This window comes from Ahaetulla prasina, chromosome 5, assembly GCF_028640845.1.
Source record: "Ahaetulla prasina isolate Xishuangbanna chromosome 5, ASM2864084v1, whole genome shotgun sequence".
Classification (NCBI taxonomy): domain Eukaryota; kingdom Metazoa; phylum Chordata; class Lepidosauria; order Squamata; family Colubridae; genus Ahaetulla; species Ahaetulla prasina.
The window spans coordinates 86015330-86042925 of NC_080543.1; the positions used below are offsets into that span (position 1 = coordinate 86015330).

The 27596-nt window shown below is 39.8% G+C and overlaps 1 protein-coding gene across 1 annotated transcript in view; it reads right to left on the reverse strand.

Annotated features, from left to right (window-relative positions):
- The window catches only part of FRMPD4 (FERM and PDZ domain containing 4), a 292626-nt gene extending 280014 nt beyond the window's left edge, over positions 1 to 12612 (reverse strand). The window contains exon 1 of the mRNA XM_058185802.1: positions 12336 to 12612. Coding sequence (XP_058041785.1) covers positions 12336 to 12376 — 41 coding nt within the window. The 5' untranslated portion in view covers positions 12377 to 12612. The remainder of the gene's footprint in view (positions 1 to 12335) is intronic.
- Positions 12613 to 27596: the final 14984 nt, after the last annotated feature.

Here is a 27596-nt window from a genome sequence, read left to right on the forward strand (position 1 = left end):
CCCATTTAAATTATTCCAATATGTGCTTTATCAAGCACTTGAAAACTGCAGCTGGTCCAAAATGCAGTGATGCAATTTGGGGCATTCCTCATTAGAATAGAATAGAATAGAATTTTTTATTGGCCAAGTGTGATTGGACACACAAGGAATTTGTCTTGGTGCATATGCTCTCAGTGTACATAAAAGAAAAGATACGTTCATCAAGGTACAACATTTACAACACAATTGATGGTCAAATATCACTGCTTTGTGAACTGCACTGGCTTCCAGGTGCAATTCAAGTGCTAGTTATTACTTAGGTCCTGGCTAGTTGAAGGCCGATTTATCTCCTATTATCTCTGTTGATCTATCAGATATAGCAGACACAACATACTCATAGACTCTCCCATTAAACATTCCATTTTGAAATCCAGACTCATGGCTTCTCTATGACAGTATCTGCCCTACATGCCCCAGAGATCAGAGGGCCTAATATTGTTAGCCTTACGTAAGGCAATGAAGACTTTTCCTGGCATTTTGTCAAGAGGTTAGGAGAGATCTCAGGTGAATGTAAGTTTTGTTACGTGATTGGATTATTGTTTTATCTTTGGACACCAAAGGTTGTCTCATGATTCATATTTTAATCCTTGTACGCTACCCAGAATAACAGTTGTGAGATAGCAAGCACATAAAACATTTAAATGTAAATATCTATTTAAATATAAATGCTACATATGAATTCATAAACAAACAAATCAATATCTTTGATTTACAATACAAATACCTCTCTTGACACACACCAGGTTTCCTATTCTTCTCAATTCCTTTGTTTTAAATTTTAGGATGTAAATGAAATAATTAACATGGATGCTTTGTGACCAGCCATGCCTCATCAGAATATCTTAAACATCTATAGAAAGTAGCAAAATTATATTATCTAATGACTTAATTAAAGTTGTTTTCATAATGTTGTTTTCAAACAATTTTTGTTTTCCATTCTGAAAAATTATAACTGATGTAAACATATACTCCTTTAAAGTATTAAATAATACCACTACAAGTATTCTTGCTTAATGAGCAGTTGTTCAGCAATAGCTGAAAGTTAAGACAGCATTGAATGACTGGTACTTTTATTCAGCTCTTGAAGTTCTGGCCATCCAGCACACACCTCTGGTCACATGACTGTGATTCATGTGACCAGAGGTGATTACCTCTGTCATGTGATTACCATTTGCAGCCTTCTCTGAAGCCTTCTTAGAAGCAAAGTTAATAGGAACTAGCAAGGAAGACTGTAAATTGCTCCTGTGAATCACTCCCATGCCTGTGGGTCTTTTTCCCAAGGATCCTAGCTACAGAGTACAAGATCCCTCTGTAGTTTGTACATGCCAACATGCACATCATATACTTAGAGCAGTTTATTTATTTATTTATTTTATTTATTGGATTTTTATACGCCCTTCTCCCGAAGGACTCAGGGCGGTTCACAGCCAAAATAAAACAGCAATAATATACAAATAAAACAATAGTTAAAAAACTTATTAGATATAAGGCCAGATTAAAACATTTAAAACCATAAAAACCCCATAAAATTAATATCAAATATTAAAAGCTATTTAAAATTACTATGCCAGTCCTGCACGAATGAACAGATAAGTCTTCAGCTCGCGGCGGAAGGTCCGAAGGTCAGGCAGTTGATGAAGTCCAGGGGGAAGTTCATTCCAGAGGGTGGGAGCCCCCACAGAGAAGGCCCTTCCCCTGGGGGCCGCCAGCCGACATTGCTTGGTGGACGGCACCCTGAGAAGTCCCTCTCTGTGCGAGCGTACGGGTCACTGGGAGGCATTCAGTAGCAGTAGGCGGTCCCGTAAGTACCCTGGCCCTAAGCCATGGAGCGCTTTAAGGTAGTAACCAAAACCTTGAAGTGCACCCGAAAGACCACAGGTAGCCAGTGCAGCCTGTGCAGGAGTGGTGTTACATGGGAGCCACGTGCGGCTCCCTCTATCACCTGCGCAGCTGCATTCTGAACCAACTGGAGCTTCTGGATGCTCTTCAAGGGGAGCCCCATATAGAGAGCATTGTAGTAATCCAAGCGAGAAGTAACAAGAGCATGAGTGACCGTGCATAGGGCATCCCGGTCAAGGAAGGGGCGCAACTGGCGAATCAGGCGAACCCGATAAAAAGCTCTCCTGGAGACGGTCGTCAAATGATCTTCAAAAGACAACCGCCCATCCAGGAGAACACCCAAGTTGCGCACCCTCTCCACCGGGGCCAATGATTCGCCCCCAACAGTCAGCCGCAGCTGCAGCTGACTGTACCAGGGTGCCGGCATCCACAGCCACTCCGTCTTGGAGGGATTGAGCTTGAGCCTGTTTCTCCCCATCCAGACCCGTACGGCTTCCAGGACAGTACTTCGATAGCTTTGTTGGGGTGGCCTGGGGCGGAGAAGTACAGCTGTGTATCGTCAGCGTACAGTTGGTACCTCACCCCAAAGCCATTGATGATCTCACCCAGCGGCTTCATATAGATGTTGAACAGGAGGGGCGAGAGAATCAACCCCTGCGGCACCCCACAAGTGAGGCGCCTCGCGGTCGATCTCTGCCCCCCCTGCCAACACCATCTGCGACCGATCAGAGAGATAGGAGGAGAACCACCGATAAATGGTGCCTCCCACTCCCAAACTCCCCAGCCAGTGCAGCAGGATACCATGGTCGATGGTATCAAAAGCCGCTGAGAGGTCTAATAGGACCAGGGCAGAGGAACAACCCCTGTCCCTGGCCCTCCAGAGATCATCAACCAACGTGACCAAAGCCGTCTCCGTACTGTATCCGGGCAGAAAGCCGGACTGGAACAGGTCTAGATAGACAGTTTCATCCAAGTATTGGGGTAATTGACGTGCCACCACACTCTCTACAACCTTCGCCACAAAGCGAAGGTTGGAGACCGGACGATAATTTCCCAAAACAGCTGGTCCAAAATGCAGTGATGCAATTTGGGGCATTCCTCATTAGAATAGAATAGAATAGAATTTTTTATTGGCCAAGTGTGATTGGACACACAAGGAATTTGTCTTGGTGCATATGCTCTCAGTGTACATAAAAGAAAAGATACGTTCATCAAGGTACAACATTTACAACACAATTGATGGTCAAATATCACTGCTCTGTGAACTGCACTGGCTTCCAGGTGCAATTCAAGTGCTAGTTATTACTTAGGTCCTGGCTAGTTGAAGGCCGATTTATCTCCTATTATCTCTGTTGACCTATCAGATATAGCAGACACAACATACTCATAGACTCTCCCATTAAACATTCCATTTTGAAATCCAGACTCATGGCTTCTCTATGACAGTATCTGCCCTACATGCCCCAGAGATCAGAGGGCCTAATATTGCTAGCCTTACGTAAGGCAATGAAGACTTTTCCTGGCATTTTGTCAAGAGGTTAGGAGAGATCTCAGGTGAATGTAAGTTTTGTTACGTGATTGGATTATTGTTTTATCTTTGGACACCAAAGGTTGTCTCATGATTCATATTTTAATCCTTGTACGCTACCCAGAATAACAGTTGTGAGATAGCAAGCACATAAAACATTTAAATGTAAATATCTATTTAAATATAAATGCTACATATGAATTCATAAACAAACAAATCAATATCTTTGATTTACAATACAAATACCTCTCTTGACACACACCAGGTTTCCTATTCTTCTCAATTCCTTTGTTTTAAATTTTAGGATGTAAATGAAATAATTAACATGGATGCTTTGTGACCAGCCATGCCTCATCAGAATATCTTAAACATCTATAGAAAGTAGCAAAATTATATTATCTAATGACTTAATTAAAGTTGTTTTCATAATGTTGTTTTCAAACAATTTTTGTTTTCCATTCTGAAAAATTATAACTGATGTAAACATATACTCCTTTAAAGTATTAAATAATACCACTACAAGTATTCTTGCTTAATGAGCAGTTGTTCAGCAATAGCTGAAAGTTATGACAGCATTGAATGACTGGTACTTTTATTCAGCTCTTGAAGTTCTGGCCATCCAAGCACACACACCTCTGGTCACATGACTGTGATTCATGTGACCAGAGGTGATTACCTCTGTCATGTGATTACCATTTGCAGCCTTCTCTGAAGCCTTCTTAGAAGCAAAGTTAATAGGAACTAGCAAGGAAGACTGTAAATTGCTCCTGTAAATCACTCCCATGCCTGTGGGTCTTTTTCCCAAGGATCCTAGCTATAGAGTACAAGATCCCTCTGTAGTTTGTACATGCCAACATGCACATCATATACTTAGAGCAGTTTATTTATTTATTTATTTTATTTATTGGATTTTTATACGCCCTTCTCCCGAAGGACTCAGGGCGGTTCACAGCCAAAATAAAACAGCAATAATATACAAATAAAACAATAGTTTATTAGATATAAGGCCAGATTAAAACATTTAAAACCATAAAAACCCCATAAAATTTATATCAAATATTAAAAGCTATTTAAAATTACTGTGCCAGTCCTGCGCGAATGAACAGATAAGTCTTCAGCTCGCGGCGGAAGGTCCGAAGGTCAGGCAGTTGATGAAGTCCAGGGGGAAGTTCATTCCAGAGGGTGGGAGCCCCCACAGAGAAGGCCCTTCCCCTGGGGGCCGCCAGCCGACATTGCTTGGCGGACGGCACCTGAGAAGTCCCTCTCTGTGCGAGCGTACGGGTCAGTGGGAGGCATTCAGTAGCAGTAGGCGGTCCCGTAAGTACCCTGGCCCTAAGCCATGGAGCGCTTTAAAGGTAGTAACCAAAACCTTGAAGTGCACCCGAAAGACCACAGGTAGCCAGTGCAGCCTGCGCAGGAGTGGTGTTACATGGGAGCCACGTGCGGCTCCCTCTATCACCCGCGCAGCTGCATTCTGAACCAACTGGAGCCTCCGGGTGCTCTTCAAGGGGAGCCCCATGTAGAGAGCATTGTAGTAATCCAAGCGAGAGGTAACAAGAGCATGAGTGACCGTGCATAGGGCATCCCAGTCAAGGAAGGGGTGCAACTGGCGAATCAGGCGAACCCGATAAAAAGCTCTCCTGGAAACGGTCGTCAAATGATCTTCAAAAGACAACCGCCCATCCAGGAGAACACCCAAGTTGTGCACCCTCTCCACCGGGGCCAATGATTCGCCCCCAACAGTCAGCCACAGCTGCAGCTGACTGTACCAGGGTGCCGGCATCCACAGCCACTCCGTCTTCTCCCCATCCAGACCCGTACGGCTTCCAGGACAGTACTTCGATAGCTTTGTTGGGGTGGCCTGGGGTGGAGAAGTACAGCTGTGTATCGTCAGCGTACAGTTGGTACCTCACCCCAAAGCCACTGATGATCTCACCCAGCGGCTTCATATAGATGTTGAACAGGAGAGGTGAGAGAACCGACCCTTGTGACACCCCACATAAGAGGTGCCTTGGGGTCGATCTCTGCCCCCCTGCCAACACCGTCTGCGACCGGTCAGAGAGATAGGAGGAGAACCACCGATAAATGGTGCCTCCCACTCCCAAACTCCCCAGCCAGTGCAGCAGGATACCATGGTCGATGGTATCAAAAGCCGCTGAGAGGTCTAATAGGACCAGGGCAGAGGAACAACCCCTGTCCCTGGCCCTCCAGAGATCATCAACCAACGCGACCAAAGCCGTCTCCGTACTGTATCCGGGCCGAAAGCCGGACTGGAACGGGTCTAGATAGACAGTTTCATCCAAGTATTGGGGTAATTGACGTGCCACCACACTCTCTACAACCTTCGCCACAAAGCGAAGGTTGGAGACCGGACGATAATTTCCCAAAACAGCTGGGTCCAGGGAAGGCTTCTTGAGGAGGGGTCTCACCACCGCCTCTTTCAAGGCAGCAGGAAAAACCCCTTCCAACAAAGAAGCATTGATAATCCCCCGGAGCCAGCCTCGTGTCACCTTCTGCGTGGCCAGCACCAACCAGGAGGGGCACGGGTCCAGTAAACATGTGGTGGCATTCAACCTCCCCAACAACCTGTCCATGTTCTCGGGAGTCACAGGGTCAAATCCATCCCAAACAGTCTTAACAAGACGAGTCTCTGACCTCTCACCTGGATCTACCCAATTTTGATCCAGTCCATGCCAAAGCTGAACGATTTTATCGTATAGATAACCACTAAACTCGTCGGCACGGCCCTGTAAGGGGTCCTCCCGCACCTCCTGTTGAAGGAGAGAGCGGGTCACCCGAAACAGGGCGGCCGGGCGGTTATCTGCCGACGCAATGAGGGAGGAAATGTAAAAACGCTTCGCTTCCCTCAATGCCACTAGGTAGGTCCTACTATAAGACCTAACTAGTGTCCGGTCAGCTTCGGAACGGCTGGATCTCCAGGCACTCTCTAGGCGTCTTCTCCGGCGTTTCATCTCCCTCAGCTCCTCGGAGAACCAAGGGGCTGGTTGAGATCTACGCCAAGTTAGAGGCCGCAAAGGCACGACCCGGTCTAAAGCCCCAGCCGCGGCCAGTTCCCAGGCCGCAACTAGTTCTTCAGCCGTGTCGTGGGCCAGATCCTCAGGGAATGGCCCAAGCTCCATCAGGAACCTCTCCGGGTCCATCAGGCGCCTGGGACGGAACCAACGTATTGGTCCTGTCTCCCTGCGGTGTTGAGTGGCGGTCCGAAAGTCCAGGCGAAGGAGAAAATGATCTGACCATGACAAAGGCTCGGTCACTAAATCTCCTAAATCCAGATCATTTAACCACTGTCCAGAGATAAAAATCAGATCCAATGTGCCTCCCCCAATGTGAGTAGGGCCATCAACTATTTGTGTCAGGTCCAAGGCCGTCATGGAGGCCATGAAATCCCGGGCCGCCGTCGATGACAAGCCGGTCGATGGCAAGTTGAAGTCCCCCATGACCATAAGTCTGGGGGTCTCAACCACCACCCCGGCAAGCACCTCCAACAGCTCGGGCAGGGCTGTAGTCATGCAGCAAGGAGCCAGGTACATGATCAACAAGCCCATCTGAACCCTATGACCCCACTTCACAAAGAGTGTTGGTGAACCTTTTCAGTACCGAGTGCTGAAATGGGAGCTAGCGTGCATGGGGAGTGCCGGAAACTAGAAGAGCAGCTCTGTTGTGTCTTGCCCACTCTCACAGCAGCCGGGGCCTTCTTATCTGCTCCCGAACATGGAGGAATGTATGCCTCCCGGCCCCAGTCCTGGCTCCATGCCCAGACAAGCTGAAGAGGAGGGGGCACCTCCCGGTCCCAGCCCTGGCTCCATGCCCAAGCAGGCTGCAGAGGAGGGAGCACCCCCCGGCCCCAGCCCTGGCTCCATGCCCAGGCAAACGGAGCAGCTAGACCCCTCCCCCTCCTCCACAGCATGTGAGCCTGAGGAAGGTTTATTTCCAACACTGCTGATTGGAGTGACCCTCGCATCAGAAGATTGGATAGGCGGAGGCAACAGAAGGAAGGGAGGGGCAGGCCTTAATGAGTGCTGAGTCATGGAGCCACACCCCATGGCCTATATAAAGGATCTGCTTTCTGGCAGTCTCTGAGTCAGGCAAAGTCAAACTTATCTTGCTGAAATCACTTTCTGGTCTCCTGCCTGCTCTGAGGACTTTGCTAGGACTTTGGGCAGAGCTGCAGAGGCAAGCCTGATTCGGATTTCCCTGACCCGGCCGTCAGCGGAGGAGTGGGACACGACAAGCTCCCCGGCGCATAGGAGCACCAGAAACCAGAAGAGCTGAGCTTCCAGTTTCCAGCATGCACATGCACACTGATCACCTGATCTTCTGGTTTTGGGCCCGCATGCACACATAAAGACCAGCTGGCCAGCGGTTTTCAGGTTTTCAGCAGTTTCCTGGCATGCGCGCCAGGAAGCTGCTCTTCCAGTTTCTGGCGCTCCCCCGTGTGTAAAGACCAGCTGGCCAGCACATATGTGCGTGCCAGAACCTGGAAAAGCAATGGGTCACGGCACGTGTGCCATAGGTTCGCTATCACGGACTTTAGAGTATGGAGCTGGGCTGGCCACTAGCACACACTCCCTCACCCAAAAGTAGCCATCCCTGGCCTTGCTGCATTCATAGTATACCACACCAGACACGAGTGCACAATCCCCTATCCAGCAGCTACCTCCCACCCACCTGTGCTTACACTGCACTGCAACAGCTACTAACTTACTCATCAACCTGCTTGGAAACCACCAAAAATGCATGCCTTCCTGCTGGTTTCCCCACTGACCTTGCTTGTTAGAAGCTAGCAGAAAATTGCAAGGAGACCTCACTTAAAATCCATGTTCCTTGCTTAAGAATGACAACAGGGACTGTCACAATTTCCTTCACTAAGCAACACATGATGCCCACACGATGTTATGTTTTATTACAACATTGTTTAGCAATGAAAATTCTGGTCCCAATTAAATGAAGATTACCTGTATGGCCTAGTGGAAATCATACACTTTTTTGTTTAATAAAAGAAACGTAATTGGGCTACAAAAGGGCCCAGTTTAAAAGAAAGCTCATCATGCAAACTAAAGCTGTACAAATGTAAAGGTCAAAAATTATTTCCAGTAGCTGGGGTACACATATAGGACATGTCTGTAATTCTTTAAACCAAGATTGTATTTTTTTCAGTCTTACAGTATGGCTGAGCAACTGCACAATCCTGAGAAAATAAACAGCTATTTTAAGAAGCTGCAGACAGGCACAATGATATGGGCCTTGTGCACTCTGAAGCACATCTTTGCTTCTTAACATGAAATAATGCAGAGTCATAATACAGATTATTTTCAGAGACATTAGCTAATAATCTGATTTTTCTGTTCCTATGATCACATACCTTATGTAACTGAATACAAAGCCATCATTACAATTGCTATAGAAAATTTCCTTCTTGTTCATAAAATCAAAAAATATCCTGGGGCAGGAAATCAGCAAAAAATTAGAGATTGATACAGTTAAATGTGAACAGGACCATGAAATCAATTTATCTGAATCCCAGTAATTCCTGACCCTGTCTGTAATTCATGCCAAAAAGGCTACATAGAAAATTGCTTTTTAGTTTTGTTTTTGCAAAAATATTTTGAGCTAAATTTTACCAATTAACCAGTTCATATGAAAGCTGTCTTCTTATCTGATAGAGATTGCTTCCAGACTGTCCATGGTAGCAAAGCTTATAATCAATAAGCAAGAGCACTTTAAGTTTACATTAAAGTGATTGTATGGATTGACGTTTTCAGAATAGTAGATCTTTTACAATCATCCTAAAACCTTACACAAAGTACAGATTAGCTTTTTAAATTGTGTATGTCATGAAGAGAAAATAACAAATAACATTAAATAAAAATGAGAGTAGAATCCTTCATAATTCTCTTTAGACAAGTAATTTTCATGGAGGTATTTGAACTTGTTACCAAGTAAGATTACAGTCTAAAAATAACACATAATGTATTTCATTAGCCAGGTGCCCACCAAATTGTAAATATATATATATGGAAGTGCAAGCATAAAAATGAATTATTCCTGGGCAGGCAAGCAAATGTTCTGTACAAACATCCTACTGATTCTGCCCACGTTTGCTTCTGACTACTGCTGCTTCTCAGTTAATATTATAAATCCTTTATTTCATTCTTCTTTGTAGCTTACTACTGCTATATTGTTTCACAGTTGCCAACATCTGAGTAATGTCTTCTGCCCTGCCCTGAATATTATTCTCTATTTTTTCTTTTATGCATTTGTTCCCAATAGTTAAAAAAAATCATATACTGAATAAGAAGTATTTTATAGCCACATTTATGTTGCCCTTTTTATTTATGTTTTATTTGTCCCTACTAATAATACCCAGGAGATCAGACAAGTATTAAAGTTATCTGACATCTTTAAGAACATTCGGAGTTAGAAGTCCCAGAATTTCCATTCAAAATTAGTTTTGATTGCAGGGGATTGTGGGAACTGAGGTTCTAGCACTTGTGAAGAATTCCAACCTCCTTAAGCTTTGCCTGGCAATTTACAAATAATAAAGCAACATTGACATGGATAAAGGAAAGCATTTGGACACAAATATTAGTACAAAGTCTTATGAAGAATAGCAGCCAACCTAATTTTCAGAATAGTGGTAGAAAAAACAAAAACATGAACCATCATTTAAGAATTTGATTGCATAAAATTATTATAATTCATTCTGAACATAACCATGATAATAAGACAGTTTAGAATTTAAGGTGGAATCAGATACCTATCATTCATCATCTTAAGTTCAAAATGTTAACTCTCCTTTAGAAAACTAAGTGCACACAAGGATTTTCTGATATAAGAGAGCCAACCACTAGATAACATGTTAGTATCCTTACACATTATCACTCATTTCTATAAAGATCTGATCACTTCTAACAAAATAAATCATCTAAAAATTATGGGGGAAAATAGTAGGATTAAAGCTGATGAGGTAGAAACCAGTAGAACCTAGACTAGAAGGAGAGGTTATATAAGTATTTATTAGCTGCTTTACAAAGTGAACTGTTTGGTAATTTAAAAATATGTGAGAAAAAAAACAAGAATTTCATCTTGGTAGAATAGGTTGTTGTAGGTAAATATTCTACATGTAACTGGCCTTCATTCTTGTCTGTAATAACACAAATAGTATAGCAGAGTCTTGTGTAAGAGTCTTCTGCTGAGTAACCCAATTCTTGAATAAGAGATTAAGCGTCTGAAGAGCTGTGAAATAACACTGGCATATGGAAGTTCTTGATTTCACACCTGTAGTATTTGTCTACGTTAGTATACTTGTACTGTATAAAATGATCTAATAAGAGTTTTCTCTTGGTCTACACTCCATTTCAATGACTGAAGATCGGGAAAAATACATTTTGCCCAGTCTGAAAATGGAATATGCTTCTTATTCAATCAAAAGTTGATTTGTAATGTTTCTTACAAAAAGTTCAGCAGTTCAAGCCCTTTCATTATTTACTGTTTCTTAGAACTACATTTTTGGAGTACTACTCATACCTAATATTACAACTAATGCAAGAATTGTCACAATAATTAATATTTTTAAAAACAAAAAGAACAAATGAAGGTTTTTTTCTTCAGGAATCCACTCTGTAAGACAGAAATCTAGTGGAAGGGGACCTAATATGAGAGAAGTAGTGAAGTACACCAGCGGTGGGTTGCTCCCAGTTTGGGCCGGTTCTATAGAACCAGTAGTAAAACTGGTGGGAGGCTCCGCCCACCTGCCCCTACATCATCAAGGGTGATTTGCACATGCACAGAAATGTGCGAGTAAAGCAAGCATGCATGCTCTCGTTGCGAATCGGTAGTAAAAGTAAGTAGAACCCATCCCTGAAGTAAACCTATAGCAGATCGTTAAGAGATGAATACCATCCTTCTTTGAGAATGAGTAGATTTTCATATCATGTGCCTCCAATGAATTATTTGAACTACACTGAAATAAATCTCAATCTGATTATTAGTATTTCTGTGAGTCTGAGGTCTAACTTTTTTCTAAAACAGTTTCCTTTCTCCTCTTTATATTCAATCTGTGTTGTGAGGAAAGTTAACAGTAGGTAATGTTACATTTCACATATGCTACACTAAACCAAAATAGATCTAATCATACCTCAGCACTGATCAACTGATGACAAACTGAGTTATTTCGCATCTTCTCTAAAAAATATTCGTGATACAGTTCTAACTTCAAATAAGACAAGGAGACCAACTAGGTAACATTGCCATAACTCAAGTAAAACTAAAGATGGGCGTTTAAGGCAAGCTTCTGAGCTGGTGGAAATGTTTTCTTTAAAAAAAAACCCATAAAAAGCTGCGAAGCATTTCCAAGTACATCAAACTGGAAGTTCACACCAGAAAATTTAGATCCAAGGACTTGGGAAGCCATGGCTGAGGGATCGTTTTCCGCCTATCTTCATTCTACCGACGCGCTTAAAATCACCCAAAAGGAAGTTCATTTCCAGGGACACAAGCACAACGCAGGTCCAGCTCGAGTCCTGGAAGCAGCGCCGCTTGCCCGGGAGAGAGGGGACCCAGCCTCATGTCCCCAGGTATCGCCGTCCCCCATGCCGAAAGCCCCTTGAATGTACGGGGGGTGGGATCACCGGCTTTATGCTGCTAACTCAGAGCAGATGCCCCGATCCAGCAGAAGGTGCCACCAATTGGGCAACGAAGACCTTGACTCAAGCGGCAAGGAAGTTGGATTAACGACTCACCTCTAAATTCCTTCCATTTCTCTACCGCCCCCAGCACTACAGAGAACAGCACCGGAACTGACATGATAATCAGAATAGGCGGCGGCAACAGCAGAAGCAGCAATTCGGGGAGTGGGGGGGAGATGTACGAAAAAAGACCCAAGAGAAGGAGAAGCAGCAGCACTTACCCGGAGAGCTTAGCAATCTTGACAAAGCTAAACACATCCATTCAGGGAACCGCCTGAGCAACGCCTCACTTGTGCACTCGCTTGCTCATTCCACCAACACCTCCGTGCCACGAAGAGGGTTATGCATGATTGTTTTCCTTCTCCAGCAACAGCGGCTATCCTTGACGAGGAAATCGCCGGCGACAGCTCCTGCTACCCCCCCTCCGGCCGGCAGCTAAGCGTGCAGCATCCACCGGCACCATGAAGATCTTGGGGAAGCGCGCGCCCGCGCACCTCCCGGCTTAGCTCGCTGAGGCGTTAGCAGAAGTGAGCGCGCGTGCCACCGCACCTGCGCAGAGGTCTGCCTCGCGCGCAGAGCGAGGAACCCGGGGAGAAGCAGGAGCGACTAACGGGCAGTGAGGCGGCAGCGGCTTGGCTTTGGAAGGGGCGAATGAAAGCTCAACCCACAAGAAGAAAGCGGCCGATCCTGGTGAAGGTCTCGGGTTCAAAGCCATATTCGCTTTTTAATGGTTATTATTTTTACCTGAAGCTCGGTTCCTTATAATTTGATCGGAAGGTAAAGCAGCGAGTCTCTCGTTTTCAGCATTTTGTCCTCCGACCCAACAGATAGCACTTACGGTTTTTTTAAAGCAGCTTAAAACTTGGGGCAGGAAAAGGTCTGGACAAATTACTGACTTCCCGTGTAAGATTACGGATTGGTAATATGGGGTGAGCTCCCGTTCCTGCCCAGCTCCTGTCCATCTAGGTAGCAGTTCGAAAGCATTGCAAACTAGAGACCGCTTCGTTGGGAAGAAATGGCACTTTGTGCACCCCAGTGTATGGCCATGCTGGCCACATGACCAAGGAAAACGACAACGCTGGCTCCCTCAGTCAAGAAACACCGCGCCCTAGACTGGACATGACTGAACAGAGAAACCTTTACCTTTTTAGTATGTAAATAAGGATTATGTATTTTAACAATTCTTATTAAAGTCCTATAGGTAATTTGATTTTTTTAAAACAACGATACTAAAAAGTTATAGCAGTTAAAAATGGTAATTGCTGATGGCAATAAACTTGACCGGTTTGCCAAGTTTATTGCCATCAGCAATAAGCCTATGGTGCTTTCACTGAAATTGTCCAGCAGTAATATCTGAGAATAATCTAAGAAAGTTTCATAGGCCTTAGTGTTCTCTTGCAGTAACCTAGCATTAATAGAAGATAAATGGAAGTATTATTTCTATGGCCTTATTTTTCAGGAAGATTAAATTATAGCTCTGCTAACAATTATTAATGTTTTGTTAGTTTTAAGGTATCATGAGATTCTACTTTTAATAATAGAGTTTGAAGCAAGACACTAGACTGTTGTGAGGATTCCCATGTTTTTAATGGTAGCTGCTGTCTGATATTCTTTGCCATCAATTTTTTCTGGCATATGCATGGTAAGATAAATGAATTCAAGTATGGAGCACATGTATGTGAGCCCTTGAATTTAACAGCATGTGCAATTTCCTGGAAAACTTTCTATTCTGCTAAAATACTGAGATTTGCTCTCAGACAGCAGATCTCATCCTGGCATGGTGATATTTTTGTTGTTGTTGTTGAAGTAAATATTTAGCAAATATTTAACAATTTCTAATGACCTTACTTAAGCCCCAATATCCTCAATCAAATCTAATAGTAGAAAGTCTCCTCCACATATAACTCTGGTCAGTTTTTATTACTTATCCTACTATCTATAGGCAAGGAGGTAATTTAGTTATATAACTCAGGAGAATATGGCAGATTGTATGTTTTATAAAATCATAAATGCCCTATTAAAGTATCTTTTTGATATTCTACTGGGAAATCTGAAACTATTTTTTGACTGTCTGCACCAGGGGTGAAATCTAAAAAATTTCCCTACCGGTTCTGTGGGCGTGGCTTAATTGGTGGGCATGGCTTGGTGGTCAGATGACTGGGTGAGCGTGGCCAATAACAATAAATAATAAAAATAATAAACAAAGTATAAAAAAACAATAAGAGGTACCAAAAACCAACTTTCACACTTTACACACACACAACACAACACAACACAACACAACACAACACAACTGACTCACACACAATGTAAAAGCAGCTGCACTTCACACTTCACACAGCCACAAAAAGCTCAAAAACCAACTTTCACACTTTACACACACACAACTGACACACACACACACACATAAAATGTCACATACAGCTTTCTGAGATTTTGTGTGTTTGTGTAGTTAGAGTGAAACACTACAGATACACACCAAATCTCAGAAAGCTGCACAAATATTTTATTTTATTATTTTATTTTATTTTATTTTATTGTGGACTTCAATTCCCAGAGTTCCTCAGCCAGACAGCATTAATCACTCAGTGATGAAATAGATTAGCTAAGTTTAGATTAGTTCTGTCTGGTGCTAAAAGCGAAACTTGGGCTTTCCGGCTGTGAGAAAAGCCATGAGGTCGATCAGTAATCAGGTAAGTGGCTTAGACTCTTTTAAAAGGAGTTTTTTCTACATGTTTTCTACAGAAAACATGTTTTTTAAGGTTCTGCTGATGAGGAACTCAAGTGAGATCCCCAGAGTAGCCTTTAATTTTTATTTATTTTTTTAAGTTTAAAGGCTGCCGATGTCAGCTGAGGGGCGGGATCCTCAAAGGCTTTTTTTTATTTTTAAAGGCAGGTTTCGGCTGAAGCAAAACCTTCTTTTAAAAGTAAAAAAAAAAACCTCTGCTGATGGTGCGGCTCAGCAGAGGCAGGGCCAGGGATTTTTGCTACCGGTCCTCCGAACCAGCACCTGCCATCGCTACCGGATTGCACGATCCTGTCCAATCCAGGAGCATTTTACCCCTGGTCTGCACCCATGTAAACAAATAAAAGCTCAAGCAATTGGGTAGAAATATTTGATCCTCTGAGACAGATTCAACAATTGTTAGTTGTAATCTCTCTTAATACATTACTGTTTGAATTGTTTGTCATTGTCTTAAAAAATATTTTCCGCAACACTAAATGAAGCTTCTTGGCCTAACAGTTGACTCACATTTGTTTTCCCATGAAACCCTCCTAATTTCTCATATTGAATACTTAACTCTGACTCATTAGTTAATTTTGACAAATTGTTATTGTAAATAGCTAAGTTAATTGATTTGCTTACAATTATATCAGCCTTCCATCCTTCTGAGGTTGGTAAAATGACCCAGTTTGTTGGGGGCAATATACGGACTCTGTAAACCACTTAGAGAGGGCTGTAAAGCGCTGTGAAGTTGTATATAAGTGCTATTGCTATATATGTATGTAATGTTTGCTGTGAATGCATATAAAAATAGAGCTAAACAATTATATACAAATTCTATATCATTCTAAGTAACAAAACTACGTATCTCCAAAGATTCTGAAATAGAACAGCTCTTCTTTAATCATAAGGAAGCTGAATATGCTTGCTTTTACCATTTTGAAGAGGTTAAAATAATAAATAACTCCTTTTATTCATACTCACGTCTAGCATATGGAATTTAAATGTTTGAATTCCTTGCACAGCTTAAAATATGTCTTGCTAGTTATTACTTCCTAATTAATACCTGTCAAAAATGTTTCTCAACGAAACAAAATAAAAGGTTGTTTATTAAAATGAGCTTGTAATTATTTCATTGGTACTAAAACAGTTTGAATGTGAAAAGTGCTTATGTTCGAATTAATTGAATTAGTTTTCATGTGTTGTAGAGTCAAAATAGAATGATCATTTTAAAAAATTCTCAGACTGCATGGATCTTACATGTCAATGATCCTTGAAAGGGCTGGGTTCAGGGGACCACAAGATTACTCAAAACAACTGCAGCACCACTTGAATACCATTGGCATTACAAATTCACAATCAGTCAATTGCAAAAGGCAGGTTTACTCAGTTTATATCCTGCAATAATACCTCTAACACCACAAAACATCAGCATCTGCCTATTCCAGGTCCTTGGATAGGATTCGATTGGATAAAAATGGCATATCCAGTCTGAACATCTGGCTGAATATGCGACAAACCATGATAATTACTTTTATTTATTAAATTTGCAAATCGTTAAGAACCAGAAAGCAACAGGAGACAAAAATGAATAGTAAAGATGTCAAGAAGGACAAAACCAGACAGGAAGAAAGAAAAGTAAGCCTTACCACCTAAAGGGGTTTCGGCTACCCCCCACCAAAGGATTGGGCAAAAACCAGCTTTTCAAGGACCCTTCAAATACCAGTAGACTGGGGGCTGTTTGAATCTCACGGGACTTAATTCCAGAAGGGGGTGTTGCTGCAGAGAAGTTATGATTTCGAAATCCTAATAGATGGCTTTATATAATAGACGGAACCAGGAACATACCAACCCTGCCAGATCAGTCAGGCTGATACTATGGTAAACAGGCCCTTAAATAACCAGCCGTTATGCTATGAAGGTCTTTATAGTTAATAACCATTGACTATGATGCTTTGTAAATATTGTTGTGGGCCATATTCAAAAGTTGGAAAAATTTTGATGTGATACCTGTATGTTCTCTAGATTGCTATCTTGCAACTATTTTATAATTCTTTTTTAATTTATTTATTTGTATTTATGCTTGTTCTTATGTTCTTTATATTGTGAGCTTTTCAGATCACATCTCATCTGGAGTCATATTGCATGAAAATACATAAAGATTACACAACTTGGTGACTTTTTTTCAATGTTCTATTTACTTTATTTGAATAACATAAAAATTCAATTTCAATCAAACTGGGTACAATTGTTTTTAAGCAATTGTAATCAAAATGTTTACAATAGTATTCATCACAATAACATTAATACTATAATCACACTAATATTTAGTTGGCCTATTTTATCAAATTTCCATTTTAACATTTATCCTTTTTATAACCCTAACTTACCTTTTTATTGTCTAACCACTGGTAAAATAAATCCCATGTCAAAAAGTATTCAGTTTCTTCTTTGTCCCTAATAGTAAGCATTAGCCTATCCATTCCTGCCCATTCTAATATTTTCTTAATTACACTCTCATCTGTCAGGATCTCGTCACACTTCCATTGTTGAGCATATACAATTCTAGCTGCAGTTAATACATGTAAAATCAAGTATATAGTCCCTTTGTCGTATTTTCCCGGCAGAATGCCCAATAAAAATATTTCTGATTTCATGTCTATATGCTATTTTATCATTTTTTTCAACCAAGTATGTATTTTCATCCAGTACTTTTTGACTTTTGGACATGTCCACCACATATGGTAATATGAACCAGGTATTTGATTGCATTTCTGACATTTAGCAGATCTATCCTTATATATTTTTGCCAGTCTTGTTGGTGCAAAATGCCATCTAGAACATTTGATACAAATTTTCTTTATATGCAGTTAACATAATTTAACATTTCTATCCCACAATTTCTGCCATTTTTCTAGTTCTATTGCATATCCAAAATTTTTAGCCCAATCATTGTCTCCTTTAGGAGAATATACAGTAACAACAAATCTTGGTTCACACCTAAACTTAAGCAGCTATGACATTCCAAAGAGGAAGCCTACAGAAAAGGTGATAAAATGCTGTACAATCAGGCCAGAAATGCACTAACGAGATCAGAGCAGCAAAAAGAAGCTACTCTGAAAAGCTAAAGAATCAGTTTTCAGCAAATGAACCAGCAAACATGTGGAAAACTCTTAAAAATATCACCGGCTATGGCAAACCTCCTTCCCCAGCTGAAGGTAATCAACAACTAGCAGATGACCTGAATGAGTTTTACTGCAGGTTTGAAAGGAAACTACAGCCACCTATCTCCACAACCTCCATCTCAGACACACCAACAACAGCCAAGCCTCCTACAACTGACCCCATTTCATTGGGTTCACAATCCCTAGTGATCACAGAAAAGGAAGTGCAGGACCTATTTCACAGACAAAAGCCAGGAAAAGCTCCAGGCCCAGACAAGATAACTCCTTCTTGCTTAAAAGTCTGTGCTGACCAATTGGCCCCCATCTTCACCCATATTTTCAATAAATCACTAGAGATGTGCTATGTTCCTTCTTGCTTCAAACGCTCTACCATCATCCTAGTGCCGAAGAAGCCCACCATCAAGGAACTGAATGACTACAGACCAGTTGCTTTAACATCTGTAGTCATGAAAACCTTTGAAAGGCTAGTGCTTTCCTACTTGAAAACAATCACGGATCCACTGTTATACCCCTTGCAATTTGCATACCGAGCAAATAGATCAACAGATGATGCTGTTAATATGGCTCTGCACTACATCCTACAACATCTTGAGTCTCCAAAGACCTATGCAAGGGTCCTTTTTGTAGACTTTAGTTCAGCATTCAATACCATCATTCCAGACATTCTTCTAACTAAGCTAAACCAGCTACAGGTACCGGAACAGACTTGTAAGTGGATCACAAGCTTCCTAACAAACAGGAAGCAGCAGGTGAAGCTAAGCAAGATCACATCAAATACCTGTACAATTAGCACAGGGCCCCCCCAAGGCTGTGTGCTCTCCCCACTTCTCTCTGTATACCAATGACTGCATCTCCGACGATCCATCTGTTAAGCTACTGAAGTTCGCAGATGACACAACAGTGATTGGTCTCATTCGAGACAATGATGAATCCGCATATAGACGAGAGGTCGAATGACTAGCCTTGTGGTGCAACCAAAACAATCTGGAACTGAACACACTCAAAACCGTAGAAATGGTGGTAGACTTTAGGAGAAACCTTTCCATACTTCCACCTCTCACAATACTAGACAACACAGTATCAACAGTAGAAACCTTTAAATTTCTAGGTTCTATCATATAGCAAGATTTAAAATGGACAGCTAACATCAAAAACATCATCAAAAAAGGACAACAAAGAATGTTCTTTCTGTGCCAATTCAGGAAGCTCAAACTGCCCAAGGAGCTGCTGATTCAGTTCTACAGAGGAATTATTGAGTCTGTCATTTGCACCTCTTTAACTGTCTGGTTCGGTTCTGCAACCCAACAAGAAAGACACAGACTTCAGAGGATAATTAGAACTGCAGAAAAAATAATTGCTATCAACCTGCCTTCCATTGAGGACCTGTATACTGCATGAATCAAGAAGAGGGCCGTGAAAATATTTACAGATCCCTCACATCCAGGACATAAACTGTTTCAACTCCTACCCTCAAAACGACGCTATAGAGCACTGCACACCAGAACAACTAGACACAAGAACAGTTTTTTCCCGAAGGTCATCACTCTGCTAAACAAATAATTCCCTCAACACTGTCAAACTATTTACTAAATCTGCACTACTATTAATCTTCTCATCGTTCCCATCACCAATCTTTCTACTTATGACTGTATGACTGTAACTTTGTTGCTGGCAATCCTTATGATTTATATTGATATATTGACCATCAATTGTGTTGTAAATGTTGTACCTTGATGAACGTGTCTTTTCCTTTATGTACACTGAGAGCATATGCACCAAGACAAATTCCTTGTATGTCCAATCACACTTGGCCAATAAAAAAATTCTATTCTATTCTATTCTTTACCTGATCATTTTCAAGTTTAATACTTAATAAGTAACAATATATTTTCTTTATCAGTTTTTCATCCATTCCAGTTAATACCTGATCCAGTTCTGTTAACTCTTTATTGAAACCATACATTTTAGCATCGTACTCATATCATGATTGTATCTGTATTTGTGGCCACCATACGATGTCCATTCCTTGATACTAACTTCCTGCTTGGTTTTTAATTCCCATTTTTCATTCAAAATATCTTTATATCTTACAATTTTTTCCATGTTAATAACATTAGGATGTATTACTGCTTCCATTGTGGAAAGCCTGACTGGTATTTTCAAGTAGTGTCGTTCTTTAATTTTAAGCCATACTGATAACAGTGCATTTCTAACATAATGTCTTTGAAAGTAACTATGTATCTTACTGTTCCCATACCATAAGAAAGCATGCCAACGTAGTTGAAGGCCGTATCCTAAAGTTAATAGTCTTTTATGCCTCAAATTTATCCATTCTTTCACCCATGTAAGTACCGAAGCCTGGTAGTGCAATTCCCAATCTGGCAGCCCAAAACACTCACCCACCCTCCCTCCTTCCCTCTCTCTCTCTCTCTCTCTCTCTCTCTCTCTCTCTCTCTCTTTGGGGGGGGAGTCTTGGAACATTTTCAAACATATTCTTGCTTTTTTCCCTAGCCAAATATATCTTAATATTATTTTATTTAGTTCTTCAAAATATCTTCCCCCCCACCCCAATATTATTGGAATTGTTTGGAATAAATATAAGTCTTGGTAAAATATTCATTTTTGTAATAGCTATTCTTCCTGTTAATGACAGTTGCAGATCTTTTCATTTCTCCAAATCTAGTTTAATTGGTCACATCAGTTTCATATAATTGTCCTCTTTAATTGTTGCACATTTTGCTGTTAATTGTATTCCTAGGTACATCACTTTTTAAACTATCTGTATATCAATTCTTTCCATCAACTTTCTTTTTTGTATATCTGTGGGATTTTTAACTAAAAATTTTGTCTTGTGTTTATTTATTTTCAGTCCTGCAACTTCCCCATATTATTATATTTTTCTGATTAACTTTGGTCCAGTTTCTAATGGGTAGCTTATATTTCTCTTTTTTTATTTCCATAACTTTTACTTCTTCATCTTGTCAAATATTTCTATCTAACACTTCCAGAGTCAGTATAAATAGCAGAGGGGACAGTGGACATCCCTGTCTAGTGCGTTTTTTAATATCAAAGTTCTTCCTTATGTCCCCATTTACCATCACCTTAGCTGATTGTTTATTGCTTAGTATATTGCTTTAATCATATTAATAAATCTCTCCCCAAAGTCCATATATTTTAATTGTAATAGCATAAATTGTGAATTAACGTTGTCAAATGCTTTGTGTGCATCTAGGAAAATCAACGCCATTTGTTTTCCAGGGTGTGTTTCATAATACTCCAAAATCATTCTCATGTTATTTTTAATCTGTCTCTTTGGCAAGAATTCATTCTGATCTACATCTTTAAATTCATTCAAAACCCTTTTTAATCTCTCTGCTATTATCAAAGCATATATTTTATAATTCGCATTCAATAGAGATATTGGCCTGTAGTTCTTTATCTATGTTAAGTCTGAGTCGTCTTTCGGTATAAGAGTAATATTTGCTTCCATCCATAAATTTGGTATTTTTGCTTCTAGCAAAACTTCATTATAAACTGCCAATATCACTGGACCTAATGTAATTGTTTATAAAATTCTGCCAGTAGCCCATCAGTCCTTGGTGTTTTATTATTCATTTGTCTCTTAATCACTTCTGTCAATTTCATCATGGCCATTCATTCATTCATTCATTCAGCATAGCTTTAACTGTTTCAGGTACTTTAGAGATTGTTCCAAATATTATTGTATTTTATTTTCTAGAATTTTCTCCTGATCATATAGTTTTCCATAATACTCTTATTATTATTATTTTTATCCTCATTCTGATAATAAAGGGTCCCTTTCTCATCTATTAATCAATGTATCATTTTTTGCCCTCTCTTTTTTCAGTTTATATGCCAACCATCTTCCTGGTTTATTCACATTTTCAAAAAGTTTTGTTTTGCCCTTTGATTTTTTGCGCCAGTTCATCTTTTTCCAATAGATTCATTTTGTGCTTTATTAAATCTATTTGATTTTTTAATTTCTTTTTTTGTGGTTCTTTCTGTAATTCTGATTTTAATCTTTTCGGTTCTTCTAACATTTTCTTATTTTGTTTCTTCTTATTTTTCTTCCCCATGTGAGTTATAACTAGTCCCCGCATATATGCTTTAGCTGTATCCCATACAGTTTGCAAGGAAGTCTCTTCTTTCCTGTTCTCTTTGAAAAAAAAGTCCAGTTCTTTTTCCACATTTTGTATAAATTCTTTATTTTGCAATATCTCTTGGTTCAATGTTCATCTCAGTTTTCTTTTTTGTCCTTTCCATACAACTTTTATTGGCTTGCTATCTGCCCAAACATTGGGTTCTATTTCTATCTCTTGTACGCATGTTTTCAATTCTGATGACATCCATTCTAGACCAGGATTTATGCCTACTTGAATAGAATGAGTATTGATTTTTCTTGGGGTATGTTTCTCTCCATACATCTTGAGTTCCTATTTCTACCATTTTAAAAAAAGCTTTAGGGAGTGTTTTCCTAACTTTCTTACCTGTTTTACTACTCTTGTAGTCAAGTTCTGTATCTACAATTACATTAAAGTGTACCACACAGATATTTTCATATTCCAATTCTATAATTTTCTTATGAAGTTTTCCATAAAACTCATTTTGTTTATTATTAGGTGCTTATATTGCTATCAACAACATCTGTGTTTGATTCATTGTTACCTCCACCATCAATATTCTCTTATCTTCATCTGCAAAGATTTGTCTAGCCTCTATTGTTTCTTTAATATATAGAACCACCCCCCTTTTCTTTTGCTGTGCTAGTAAAAAATATAGTTTCCCAATTTGGGGGTACTCTAATAGTTTACTGTATTGTTTTTTAATGTGAACCTCTTGGAGACAAATTAAATCTAGTTTTAATTTTTCTAATTTATTAAAAATCTTTTTCTTTTCATAGATGAGTTCAATCCATTTATATTGATTGATAAGAGTTTTGTTTCTTCTTCCATTGTTTACTTATAGATAGGTTTTGTTCTAATTGATCTTATTTCTCTCTGTTCTTTGTGTCTTGCTCCTTCTTGTTCCCTTCTCTCTTTTTGCTCTGTTTCGGTTTCTACATGTTGTAAACTTCCCTCTGCTATCGCTTCCTCTCTTTTTTTGCCATCTATTTCCTCCCTTCTCTCTTCTTCCTCGTATCCTGCAAAGTGCTGATAATAGAATTGTTCTGCTTTGTCTATTGTATCTAATCTATGTCTTTTTTCCATTCAAGTCACCAATATTCCCTAAGGTATTAGCCACCTAAATTTACATCATGTTTTATTAGTTCTCTTGTTAGAAATTGATAGTGTTTCTTTATATCTCTTACACTTCTGGGTATTTGTTTCAAGACTGCTATTTCTCTCCCTTCGTATTTCAATGGTGCATCTCTTGCTCTTTGAAGTATTTCCACACTTATTGCCTTCTTTGAAAATCTCATATGTACCTCTGGGAAGTTTGTTCCTTCTCGCATAGCTTATGTATATTCTAAATATTTTGTCAGTCCCAGAGAGAACTTCCTGTTTCATCTTTTCCAGCGCATTTGCCAACAATTCTGCCATTTTTTCAGCAAGATCTTCCCCTTTTTCCTCCTCAATATTCTGAAATCTCAGGAAGTATTCTACTCTATCCATCTCCAGCATAATTATGGATCGCTCAAGATCCTTATCTACCTTAGTCAGTCTGTAATCCATCTCTTCTACTTCCTTATCTGTTTGCTCTGTCTTCTCTTCCATTTTCTCAATCTGTTGTTCATTTTTAGTGATTATTTGCTGGATGTTATCTATTTTATCCTCCATCTTTTGCATCCTATCTGCCAAATCATCATGATTCTTAGCCATGGCTTGTAGTAGTTGGAGCAGTTTTCATTTCTGACTGAATAGTATTTAATCTTTCGTTCTGCAACATGGTTTCTATAGAGCATTGACTGGGCTTGATGATGATGATGATGCAGATGATGCATTTCTTCTCCCTTTGCTTAAGTTTGTATAGCTTGTATAGCTTTTGTATAAAATTTGATAATTTTAAGTAATAAAATATTTTAAGTAATAATTATTTAACAGAGACAATCAATCAATAATCAATCAATCAATAATAAATCAAACAATAATAAATCAAACAATACAACACTCCACAGTACCCAACTTAAAGAATATATCTGAACCAATCCAACAAATACCTTTCTTATTCCCAATTCTTGTTTTCAGACCTTAAGTCACTTCACTTTTTTAGCTGTTGTATTTCACAAAGCCAAGATATCCATAGTCCAAAGTTCTCTTCAAAAAGGTTGTTTTCTTTTTGATAAATTGTAATACACAAAGGCCCACCAAACCCCAAAATTATAAACAAACAAGTTATAAATTATCAAAAAGGAGAGCTAAAAGATAAAAGTCCTCACTTCCTTTATAAACAATTTCTATTATTTTCCAGTTTCAGTTGCTCAGTTTATAAAATCCATATCCAGTCAGAGAGCTACAGTGTTTAAAACTTACACTGTTTCCATTCTCTTTCTTTGCAGTTCACTCTGTAAACAGTTCCCAGGTGCAGGCAGTTTATCTGAGTCTTGTAACAATATTCTTTCAATAAATCGCCCAAGGTCAATTGTTAATCTCACTTTCTTTTCTTCACTTACTCTATAACAATTTTTTCCGACCAGCAGGTATCACTGTTGTACTATTTCTCTTCTACTCCTCTCCTTTAACTTCCTTTAACATCAGTCAAATCTTTTTCCTTTAGGCGTTCCAGAGCCCGAGTTTTATATTCCAAAAAAAGTTTTATTTCAATAAAATTCAATTAATATTATCCTTAGAATAACCAGTCCAAATTTCCTCTTTTAAACACTTATTTCTTTTAAACAGTTCAAATAATTCAAATTTCTTACCGGTATCTATTTCAGTTTTGTGCTATTCACCGCTATTTTCAGGGGGTGGAAGATAGACAAATCAACCCCCTTCTTTTACAGTCCCACTGCCTCTCAAGCCAGTTTTAAAATTCCTTAACAGAAGTTGGAAAATTCTCACCCAGTCACCACACTGTTCCTACTCAATCTTCACTCATTCTTCTCCAGTCAGGCTGTCACAGCCTCGGTCAGGCATGCAATGGCCATCTTTTTCTTTCGGCCGGATTGAGAGCTTTCCTCCAGATCAAACAAGGAGTTTGCGATCTATGGAGTGTCATCTCTTCACCACCCCTGCAAGATAGCTTAGGTCCCTCGGGACCCTCTGGCAGAAGGAATTTCGCAAACTTTCATAGAGCCCTATGGAAAGTTGTCAGAATATTCATGACTGGGAAGACATGGTAACAAAGTCAGCCAATGAATAGGCATAGCAACTAAATCAGCCAATTAGGAGCTGAGACAGACTGGAGCCAGGGCATGTCTTAGTCTGCAGCTTTTGTGCAGCGAAAAGAAACTGAAACCACTATGTGTGAACTTGTCTGCTGATCTGAGCTGAAATAAAACTGAATCTGCTGTTGGTATTGTAAATTTACTTCATGTATTTTTGTGTATATAAAGAAGTTAATGAATCCTGCTGCATCAGTTTATCTGTGTGTGCTTCGGGATTTGATTTTTGCAAGAAATTCTGATAAAAGTACACCGTATTGCCGCAACGTCATCTCCGGCTCCTCACAACTTGGTGACATTCAATGGGTTATATGGTGTACCTTTTTTTATAGACTTGATTTCTTCAAGTACCTCTACAAAATCACATTTTGCCTTCTTGGCTAAGGCACTGACTCATTCCTGGAATGCAGACCTGTTGAGAAACAAGTCTCTTATATGGTTAAAAAATAATTAAAAGGGTATTATGGTTCTAGAGCAATATGAAAGAAATATGGGAAGTTATTTGACTACATTTTCCAACATTCACAACATATACTAGTTAAAGATGATACTTGAAAGTTGTGGAAACCGCAATATCTGTTTTATGAAAAATAGCAAGGTATAGTTCCTTAGTGCAAATAAGAATGTCAAGTTTCTTCAAGCATTACATTTATGTTTCAGACTACTGAAATCAATTTTAAATGGTATATTATATTATCAATTGAGTACTGAAGCTCACAGACATTTGTAAAGATAAAATTGCTTTTGGATCATGCTCCTTCTGATAGGTAGATGGAGTTACTGTATCTAGACAGTTTTCTGGATTATTGGTAATGTAGCCATCAATAGACACATAGACATTAACAACATCTATAGACTGCAAAAGAGGCAATCAAAAGACCCAAGCAATCAGCACCCAGATTAGCATAGATTAACTCCAAGGTTAACATCAGACAATCAAGTAAACCATACGCCAAACAAGAAACTGCCAAAGAGCTAACAATAAACCAATATAGACCCCTCAATATAGATACTGACTTGTCTTTTTCTAAGGGGAAAAAAACTTTCAGAATTGTTTTTCCAAGTCCCATTCACACTACCAATTGTAGTAGCACCCAAACTACTAACAGACTAAAAGCTGCCTAATTTTCAACCCTAGGTTAGGCAGATTTCAACTTTTTAAAAATTGTCAGGAAGGGAAGATTGCAAAATTATTCTTGATCTCCATAGGAGAAAATTTGTTCAAATCTAAGTAGCAGTTGAAAATTTGAGTTTTGAAGAAAATTTTAAGGAAATTTCTCCAATATATTTTTCTCTAAGTGCTATGGGTTAGGGTTGACTATAAAAAACAGAAGGTACCACTATTCTATTGATGATTTAAGAAATAGAAGCAAAGGTGGAAGTGGTGAGTTTGCTACCGTGTTTCCCTATCTCATATTTTTTGGAACCCTGAAATAAGCGCTTGGCCTTATTGCCATGTGCTCAAAAGCCCAGTTGGGCTTATTATCAGGGGATGTTTTATTTTGGGGAAAATAGGGTATTACACTTGTGTATTACTTGTTTGCCTTTCTGCCTCAAACAACCTGAAATACATTGCAAGCATACATTTGCAGTTGTGCTAGAAAAACTTCATCGTTTGGTATGCTCAGTTTTAAGCACATAAAAAAAAATAAAAATGAAGGACATTTAAAAAGTCATTGCAATTGGACATGATAAAGGAAACAGTGCTTTACAAGAAGGACAAAGAAGCAAAGCCAAGACGAAAGAGACCACCAGGGAGTGGTGGGTAGTTCTGACCAGGGCTGGCCCCGCCTACCCGCCCTGGGGCTATCAAGTCCTATATAATCGGCAGTTTTTTGATGATGCGCACATGCATAGAAGGCACGCATGCTGACATTTCCTGTTCCGGGCAAACTGGTTGTTACAACTGGCAGGAGCCCATTCCTGCTACCAGGGTAGATGTCAAAGATGTGCTGAACCACTGAAATTCATGAATAACTATGAAGGTCTTCTAGGCTCCAAGCTTTTAGGAAAAGAAAAGGAGACAGCTTTCAATATAATCTTTGAAGAGCAGAGGGGATGGAAAAGAAGAAAGAGGAGGTGAATAGATACCAATGCAATATTGTGAGTAACAGAAACCAATGTATGACCATTAGCTCAGGAAGCATACTTCTTGCAAGAGCCTAGATTAGGAATGTAACAAAACAATTTATAGTATGTTCATTGACAATTCCTGCTCATTCATGCAGGG